The sequence below is a fragment of the Lactuca sativa genome, chromosome 7, assembly GCF_002870075.4.
Source record: "Lactuca sativa cultivar Salinas chromosome 7, Lsat_Salinas_v11, whole genome shotgun sequence".
Classification (NCBI taxonomy): Eukaryota; Viridiplantae; Streptophyta; class Magnoliopsida; order Asterales; family Asteraceae; genus Lactuca; species Lactuca sativa.
The window spans coordinates 204,870,878-204,879,990 of NC_056629.2; the positions used below are offsets into that span (position 1 = coordinate 204,870,878).

At 35.2% G+C, this 9,113-nt stretch overlaps 2 protein-coding genes and 1 non-coding gene across 4 annotated transcripts; 2 read left to right on the plus strand and 1 right to left on the minus strand.

Moving 5' to 3' along the window:
- Positions 1 to 299: 299 nt before the first annotated feature.
- On the plus strand, positions 300 to 2,411 carry LOC111884724 (WPP domain-interacting protein 2). The gene is made up of 3 exons (XM_023881032.3): positions 300 to 508; positions 781 to 1,752; positions 1,830 to 2,411. The coding sequence occupies exons 2-3, from the start codon at positions 783 to 785 to the stop codon at positions 2,282 to 2,284; spliced, it is 1,425 nt and encodes a 474-aa protein (XP_023736800.1). The 5' UTR covers positions 300 to 508; positions 781 to 782; the 3' UTR covers positions 2,285 to 2,411.
- A 992-nt stretch (positions 2,412 to 3,403) lies between these two features.
- Positions 3,404 to 3,475, plus strand: TRNAW-CCA (transfer RNA tryptophan (anticodon CCA)). The gene has a single exon. It is a non-coding gene; the product is annotated as a tRNA-Trp (tRNA).
- Positions 3,476 to 5,487: 2,012 nt separating this feature from the next.
- On the minus strand, positions 5,488 to 8,897 carry LOC111884746 (uncharacterized WD repeat-containing protein C2A9.03). 2 transcript variants are annotated; one of them, XM_023881058.3, is made up of 10 exons: positions 8,769 to 8,897; positions 7,889 to 8,032; positions 7,653 to 7,820; positions 7,479 to 7,565; positions 7,233 to 7,367; positions 7,024 to 7,134; positions 6,780 to 6,871; positions 6,586 to 6,691; positions 6,257 to 6,343; positions 5,488 to 6,043 (listed from the first exon to the last, which is right to left on the minus strand). In XM_023881058.3, the coding sequence occupies exons 2-10, from the start codon at positions 8,027 to 8,029 to the stop codon at positions 5,630 to 5,632; spliced, it is 1,341 nt and encodes a 446-aa protein (XP_023736826.1). In that variant the 5' UTR covers positions 8,030 to 8,032; positions 8,769 to 8,897; the 3' UTR covers positions 5,488 to 5,629. The 2 variants fall into 2 exon arrangements, with proteins under 2 accessions (XP_023736826.1, XP_023736825.1); XM_023881057.3 differs by having other exon boundaries at positions 8,640 to 8,776.
- Between the last annotated feature and the right edge of the window lie 216 nt (positions 8,898 to 9,113).

Below are 9,113 nucleotides of genomic sequence, written 5' to 3' on the forward strand. Positions count from 1 at the left end.
AAGGCGTTTATTTTAAATTTAACAGAAATGGAGGCAAAGGTTATCAAATATAGCTTGGGGAATTTTAGTCTTTTTACATTGATAATAACGGACCCTAACATATGGTAACAATCCCAGAAACCAATGGTAATACCAAACAGTGAAATAAGGACCATGATAAAATGCCAATACTAAGACCAAAAGTGATTTTTTATGCAAACCTCAAGGACCTAAGCTGTATTTTACTCGATATTTTATAATGGTTCCGATCATGACCCATATTTTAACCGGGTTTTAAAGGGAATAAGACTTTTATCTTTTATCGCCCTCTTTCGTCACTGTGCCCTCCATGTGGCTCGTCTGTACTGTAGTACCTGTACCTCTCCAAAACACTTACTTTTTCATAAGTCTCATCGCTATAAAGTTTCATATCCTTCTCTAATCTAGGGTTTCCTGTTTCTTCAATCCGATCAACCATCACTATATTTTCTCTAATCGAAGCTCTCTTCTATCATCTATGGCGTCTAAGGTACGTTGTTAATACGTTTTTTTTTCTTTATCTTCGATTGATCCACTTCCACCACACCAATTACGAATTGAACGTCTTTGAGGTAACAATCTAAGGTAGATAGTATTGAACTGAATCCAGTCAATATCCAATTGGAAATCCTGAATTCAATTTATATAGATCCTTTTTCGAGATTTGGTTTCCGTAATTTGATCTGGATTTGAGTTCGGGAGTCCGGTGTCAGCTCTTTTGTTACCTTCGTTTGAAATTCATACACGAGCAGTATATTTTAGTTATGGATTTCGGGCGCGAGCGTTCAGTGGAGGATAATGAATTGATAGAGACCGAAGGGTTGGAAAAAAACGGTGAAATTGATACCGAACCGAAAGATAATGGGAATTATGATGCTGAAATCGTGGATGTCATTAAAGCCGAAGGTACTGTAGCGAACACAACAGAGATATTGCCGGGAGGCTCGATAGGATCGTCGCCGTCGCCGGCCACGAAAGGGCGAGGATTACGGAAATGGCGGAGGATTCCTAGAGAAGCTGGCAAGGAAACGAATAGTAGTTTAGATAGCAATCGGAAGAGAGGTATGATTGGTTTATCTAACGCCATGAAACAAAGGAGTGAAGGATCTAGTTCATCAACAAACGCTATGTCACATGCTCTCGATAATCCTCTAGATCATAATCTGCTTTACGGAGATTTAGGACGTGGATCTGATTTTGCTTCTAGGGCAGATTCCGACAACAGCGAGGATCAAAACAGCAGATCTTCCACAGCCGCTAGTGCTCCAAAACCTAACCACAGGTTTCCTGTAGCAGGTATGAAGAGCTCGAATGGGAAGAATTCAGGTGGTATATCAGTACAACCTGGTGATCAACCGGAGAAAAATCAAAATCAAACCAAGAAGCCAAGAGGATTCAAACTCAAGAAGGAAAACTCCATTTCCAGTTTGGAGTCTGATTCCAGAAGCTCAAACTTTGTATTCACACAGGGTTCTAACTCTGTAACAAGCAATGGTAGAAAGAATGTCAAGTTGGGTAACTATGAGGAAGATTACAGTGATGATGCTGAAAATGGTGACACACAAACTCAAACTGCATTCAACAAAAACGAAGCTGATTCTGAAGATGTTTCACATGAAGATTTAGCAGCTGAGAACTCTTGGGAAGTCAAGGAAGAAAAAATTAATGGTGATCATGACACTCTGGTAGATTCTATCATTCCACTCCATTTGGCTCAAGAAGCACTTGAAAGAGGTAATGTAACTTTTCCTCTAATCATCATTCACAATTAAACTCCATCTTCATCTTCATCATCATCATATTGTTTACAGAAGTCCAGAAATTGAGGGATGTTGGTAAAGAAGAAACATTCTCCTCTGACGACTCCTTCCAATCCAGTAACATTAAGATTGAGGAGGCTCGGGTTATGATCGAGCTCAAGAACGCAAAGATCTTTGAGCTTGAATCGATCTTGAATCTTGGAGACATAAAGAAAGATTATGAAGAACTATTGATGCAAGGAATCGCAGCTGAGCTGGAATATCTAGTCATCTTAAAAACAATCCAAAACTTGAAGGAGGGTCACATGGATCAAATCAATAATCTTATGGTACAACAAAAGAAGCTAGAAGTAGATGAAAAGGTACAAGTTGAAGAAGCATGGAAATTGAAAAATAGGGTATGGAGATATGGTTTGTGTTTTATGATTCAGTTGTTTTTGCTTCTTGTTGGTGTGTATGTGTTTGTTTTGCAGTTTTCATCCCAAAATAAGGTTATACCTACATAATTAGTTAAAATTAAATTTCCACTTTGTTTAGATATTGATAGACTATATATATAGATCAGGGGGTGATCTTTTGTTTGTAATATGACTTTTTTTTAGCTGTTATTAATGTTTCAGTTTTGTTTGGTAATTTTTGTTTCAGACTTATCATAAAGTGTTGTAAAATCATTTTTAAAGTGAATGAAATTTTTTGAATATGAGTAAATAATCAATTTTAAGGGTTGTTTGATATGCTTATTATTGAGTTGAATATCACTCGATAAGATTCAAATTGTTTGATCATTAAGTCTTTTACTCGATTTTCGGTTTTGACTTCTCTGAAATGCCTTTTATTCGGTCGGGTTGGATATGATTCGGTTAGATTTAGACTGTTTGATATCATTAAGTTTCTGATTCGGTCATGGCTTCTCTGAAATGCCTTTTATTCAGTCAGATCCTAGATCCTAGACTGACCGGTTTGATTCATTTAGATCAAATTCAATCAACAACTATCAATCCTAGATCCTAGACTGACCGGTTTGATTCATTTAGATCAAATTCAATCAACAACTATCAAGTAGTTGCAATCAAACAACCCTTTACCTTTTTTAACACCAACAAAAAATTCAAAATGGCGTCTAAATAAAAAACCCAAAATAGTAGGCATTGTAAATGAATGATATATGATCAACACGCCATGAAAGAAAATTGAATGGATGGCATATAACATAAACAACTTGTAAATAGGTTCAAATCAAATCATTTTTTTGTTGTTGTTATAATCAGTTGCCTTAATATTGTCATTGGTGTTCTGATCTAAACTAGTCTTTCAATGAAACTTGGAGAAGACTACAACAGACAATGACTATTGATTATCAAGTTCTAATGGCAGAATTTCCAGCCAATCACGATCAGTGTGACCCTTCAAATATTGGTAAAAGTGCTTCGTGTATTGAAAAGATGCTCCACACATGTAACATGTGGGTATATCATCATCAGCAGCACATGGAAAATAATATCGGATTTTTTGGCAAAATCAAAATTTTTAACTCAAATTATGTCGCTCAAAAAACAGACAAAATATGGAAACATTCGTCAAACGGTATTTGTATATATAATTATATTAGGAGGAACTATCACCAAGGATCCTTGGCGCAATGGTAGCGCGTCTGACTCCAGATCAGAAGGTTGCGTGTTCGATTCACGTAGGGTTCAAATCCTAAATCGGGTCCTTATTTTTTTAACTTATTTTTCTTTGTCAGAAGTATATTGATGTTGAAATCAACTCGACCTCTATTTAGATACAGTACCTCAATTGAATTCTTTCAAATTTCAATGAAAGGTTTTAGAATTTAGGTCGAATTTGTACCCGAAACTCGATATATTCTCGATCAAACTCTCACAAGTTTTCCAAGTGTTTTAGGATTTTGGTTCGATATCTCCTTAAAGATTAGGTTTAACAGATAAACTTGAAATCGAGCCTCAATCACACCGCCTAAGGAAACAAATCAATCGGAAATAATATTCCCATTTTCTGATCCAATTCAAGCTAATTTCTGCTATTCGCAACTTACAACAAAACCCCTCAGACATGTTTTATTTTGTATATATCTTTAGAATATAAGAATTTGTTATAAGAAAGATTTCTTATTGAATTTAGTTATCTATTGCTTAACAACGGTACTCTCTGATGGAACTAATATGTCATGAATAAATGGACTTAGGCTACTCCATTATCTTGGTATCAAGTCTCAAAACTCTGATATATGATAGATATCATGCCTTTCGAAAAAAATCAAACTCCTTATATATCATAAAATGATAGCTTATAATGTCTAAAGAACAAATTCCGCATAACATGTAAATACCTTCATCAACGGCGGACGCAGAAAATTTTAGTAGTGGTGGCACCCAAAAAAAATTTCCGAACAAATCTAAATTAGTAGTGACACTGGTATTTCAAGACGTTACACCTAAGAAAAAAAATTACACAAATTGTCGGAATCAGAGCAGTGGCCCGAGACCCCCGGGCTCCACTAGTGTCCGCCATTGATCTTCATACTTCCTTCTGGATCACAAAAATGATTGGTTTTGGGAAAGAAAAAAATATCATGAACATCTTTTTTTTCTTCGGAAATTTTATTTTCAATGTCTCTGTCCCATATGAGAACGTGTTTGTTTTTAAGACGTATTGAGCATGTGACCACATTTAAAGGAGCTCCCTTATACTCTTGTCAACTTATGTTGCCTTCGGATAAGAGACACACAAAACAAGACAAGTTTGGTGAACTGTAAGGCCATAGAATATATATAGCACAAGGGTCTCGTGGAGATTAATTAGAAAAAGACAACGACCATACACACCATCCCAAAAATCTTATGATAATGATTTGGAGCCATGATTGTGGCCTCATGTGGTGCTTACCACGAAAGACCACAATCATTCAACTCTCTTCTTTTATGCTCCTCTCTCTTCTTCATTCTTCTCGGTTCCTTTCTCTTCTTCTCATTGCAAGTACACCAACCAACTAATGGTGTTGAAGAGGATGATGGTGAGGTGTAGCTGTTTGGATTTTGACCACGTTTAAAATGAGATGGTGGTGAGGTGTAGTTGTTTGGCCTGTCCACCATATTCCACGGCCTAAAAAACTAATACTTAATTGGATTGTTAATAAGCCATTGTGTTGCATCCGGATAAGGAGCACACCAAACAAGACAAAGTTGGGTAAATGTTATTTCAGCTCCTAAACCATAAAAGACTTGAACATATTGTTCATGGCTCCACTAAACTTAACAAGATGCTCCGCTCTTGTAATGTTCCATGTTCGCCTCAAGTAGCCTATTTTTGAATTTTATTTTCCATGTGTAAAAAATGATTTTTTTTTTCCAAGATTAAAACAAACATTCCTCAGGAAGCCAAACACTTAAACCCAATTTTGTTTGACCTATTTCAAATAAATAATTGAGAATTTGAGATCCAGGAGCAGGACTTATGATGACTGCTCTTTTCAAAGCTTTTTCCTGAAATGTTTAAAATAGTCTTTTTCCAAAGTTTGTATACCATATGTATCGTTAGATATTCAGAAACAGTTTCGACTGCCTACCTCTTAACTCCCTTCATCTATTAATTATTGTAGTATTATTGTTTGATACTATACATAAAACCCTCACATTTGATTTACAAGTCATATTAACATCAAATATTAAGGAATAAAATATGTAAATAATTATTTGATATTTACTAAAAACAATGAAACCATGACGTATATATTTATAAGCCATTGCCAATGTGTCTACATACCTAGTATCCCTGTGCACATATATCTATGTTTTTGGTTATCCAACCATTTTTCCATGCAGCACTCAAAATCAAATTAAGCAATCAAGATAAGAGTAGTTACGCTTTCTTCCGTATTCTAGAAGACTCCCGTAAGTCCGGTCCCACACGCCAATAAAAAGCGATTCGGTGTCGGGACTAAAACACGCGCCCGATATTTCACCAAAAAAGTCGATTTCTTGTTGTTTTTGGTATCCATTTTTGACATCAAAAACATGGACAAAATCAGCCGGTTCGGCCATAGCCATGAATTGGCCATCGGATGAGTAGCGAATTGACCGAATTGCCCCCAAGTTGGCCTTGAGAATGGTTATTGATTCGGACAGGTGTCGGACATCCCACACCCGACATGTTTTGTCTTGGTTGCCTGTTGCAAATGTGTTGCCGTCTGGATGCCATGCTGACGCAAATGAGAAATCCAGGTGTCCTTTCAAAGCTGCAACCCTCTGCAAAAAAAAAAAACAAAAAAAAAAAGGTCAAATTTTACATTTTTGGTCCCTCGAGTATAGCTGGTTTTTTCAAAGTTTTGGTTCCAACAAGTCTTCTCTTGCAATTTTGGTCCCTATTCCAAAAATCAGATATACTTGAAGGACCAAAGTGTAATTTACTCTAATGGAAAAAAAAAAGATGTAAGAATAGGTTGAAAGTAAAAAACTTGCCTTTCCGGAGGTGGAATCGAACAAAATTCCTTCAGGATTGTCTCCCACGATTACAAAAAGCTTGCCATCAGGGGAGACTGATGTATGCTGCATGCATAAATCAAGTTTCAAGTTTATCACATTGGAATCAAAAGTTTCTATCCACTATTTGGTTAGATGGAATGGAATGTATAATTATGGTCAATGATATTGTTTGGAATAGAAAGAATTTTTTATACCAACAAAACCAAAGGAATCAAATTCCAGTGGAATGAACGATTCCGATTCCTTTCCTAATAGTAGTAGATAGAAAAAGGTACAAAACAAAGGGCGGAAAAGAGAGTGTATACATTCACAGGCCAAGGAAACTGGAAGTGCTTAGACATCTCAAACTTTTCCATATCAAAATCCCGGACCCCACAATCATTATTCGAGGCTGCAAAATGAACTGCACCACTGCAAAACAATCAAAAGATAGATAAATTCACATGATTTTTTTTATTTTTTTTATTTGTTAAATGAACAAAATTAATATCAAGCCAACCTAGGAGTGGTATAAATGTCTACAGCATTAGTGATGGCATTATCATCATAACTTGTCCTCGAACAGTAGCAAACTCCAGGTTGATCCAAATACTGCACCCATAAATCAAAATATATATATATATATATATATATATATATATATATATATATATATATATATATATATATATATATATATATATATCTTCACAGAGCAAAATGTTACACAAAAATAAAAAAAAATTGTATAATATAATACTTGCCTTGCATATAAGCTCTCCCTGGAATCCACCAGCAATTAATAAATTATCTTTTACTGCAAGTGTACTAACTTGAGTTTCAGTAAATCCCTCCAGAAGACTTCCAGGGTGTTTCTGTAATATTATAATTACTTAATTAATTACCCTAACATAAAATATAATGTAAAAGAAGAAATTAATTAATTAACTAAAAGGGAACAAAAAGCACGCACCTCACGTGGTGTCACGTGTCCTGCTAAATTAAGGACTGATGATTTCTTACAAGTTAAGGAAGACCAACGAAGGACAGAGAAATGGGACATATAGTACACATCATGCTTTGATGTAGCCCAAACTAGGTTCCTCAACTAAATCCCCCCCAAAAAAAACATATCATAATGTAATTAATTAAACCCAAAAAATAATATACTTAGGAGTTAGGCAGATAATTCAAGATCAAAATGGACTTGTCAGCATACCTGAAAATGAAGAATTGTTGACTTCACGGATCTTGAATTGGATCTAAATTCATAAAAGGAGCCTCCTTTGTTTGTATCTTTGCATTGCTGTTTCACAAAAAAAAAAAAAAAATCGCCAAACATTCAGTATGATGATGAATGTACATAGAAGAATAATTAAATATTAATTAGTACCTTCTGTGAACTCTGTCCAGATAGAGGGACATTTTCGTAATTCTTGTACTGTTCTAGCCTAGTCTGTCTATACTGTTCCCTAGTAATACTGAGCCTCTCCCATGGAATACCTTGAATGTCCTTCCCTTTTCTTACCTGAGCAGCATATGTATCTCCCAACTTATAATTCTGCATTATTAATCACTTGATTAACATTTTAAAAAATTTATGTTTCAATTGAAGGTCATAACACGAACCATATGATCATGTTCATCAATTTCCGAGTCTGAACCATCTGTATCTCTACCATGTAACTCATCACAAATATTGTTTTCTACATCTTCTGCTTCATGTTCATCACCCATGTATTCACCATCATTATCCAGGTCATTTGACATGATCTATCAAGAAAACAACCATGGCCATAAAAGTTACTAAAACAAAAAAGTTTCACACTTCAAAAAAGGTATAACCTACAAGCTACAACAGCCATCTTACAGATTAGACACATCACATGTCAATAATAAATCAGATATGTCATGATCTGGCATTTTGAAGAATCCATTCCCTGATTTTGATTTCAGAGTTGATGAATCTCTATGCAGAATATGCAGTTCCTATGGAAAGTTAGTGCTAAACTAGTATTGGGAAAACAATAAACCAAATATGTCATGATTTTAAATCAAAAGAATCAACGAAAAACCAATTGCATATTCAAAACCTCCTTCCCAGACTACACTACAAAGTAAAAGAAATATTAAACTTCTAAACAACAGCGAACTCATACAAAAGCAAGCGGATTATCAGAGCAAGCGCCTGATCAGAAAAAACCCTAATTCAAACATTAACATTCATAATTACTAAAACAAAATGCGGATATATATGCATATCGTCTCAAGAACATGCGTTTAACAAAAAAAAAAAAAAAAAAAAAAAACAGTACGATCAATTTCAACAACAGGAGAGGCAACCATTAATCACGCCAAATAACAATGGAAATCAACATACCTTCGTCAATTCAGATAATCAAATCAAAACGAAACCTAAATTCAGTAGGCATGCAATGAAAGCAATACTCGGGCAGAAAAAATGGCGAGAGATTTCTCTCGAAAGCGAAGAGACGAGAGAGGTGCCTACCTATCGGCAATCGCTATCTAGTGCTTGCCAAAACAACGTCGTATCATAAAGGTAGATGGCTAGACGCTGTCGAATTTGATTTCATCGTTTCATGTCGGTTATTGTATTTCGAATTGTTCATTTAGTCCCCTTCACTTATTTATTTGTTTTAGGAGGGAATAAATTTATTTTTAATGGGTCTATTTGATCTTTTTCGAAGAAATGAAAGGGTAAGTCGGTTATCTTTTTGCCAGCTCATTTAAGTAGTGAGCGGGTAATTGTTGTAATTGTTGGAGTAAATTACACGAATCGTTCTTGGGACAAGTGTCAAATTGCACGTTCGGTCTCTATTTTTAAAAATTAACT

What these genes read in the sequence shown, in the direction of transcription:
- LOC111884724 (XM_023881032.3), top strand. Translation starts at nt 783, where the DNA reads ATGGATTTCGGGCGCGAGCGTTCAGTGGAGGATAATGAATTGATAGAG. An exon ending in TCAAGAAGCACTTGAAAGAG is followed by an intron (nt 1,753 to 1,829) that starts GTAATGTAACTT and finishes TATTGTTTACAG; the next exon opens with AAGTCCAGAAATTGAGGGAT.
- LOC111884746 (XM_023881058.3), bottom strand. Translation starts at nt 8,029, where the DNA reads ATGTCAAATGACCTGGATAATGATGGTGAATACATGGGTGATGAACAT. An exon ending in TTGATGAACATGATCATATG is followed by an intron (nt 7,821 to 7,888) that starts GTTCGTGTTATG and finishes TTAATAATGCAG; the next exon opens with AATTATAAGTTGGGAGATAC. An exon ending in AGGGAGAGCTTATATGCAAG is followed by an intron (nt 6,872 to 7,023) that starts GCAAGTATTATA and finishes TTATGGGTGCAG; the next exon opens with TATTTGGATCAACCTGGAGT.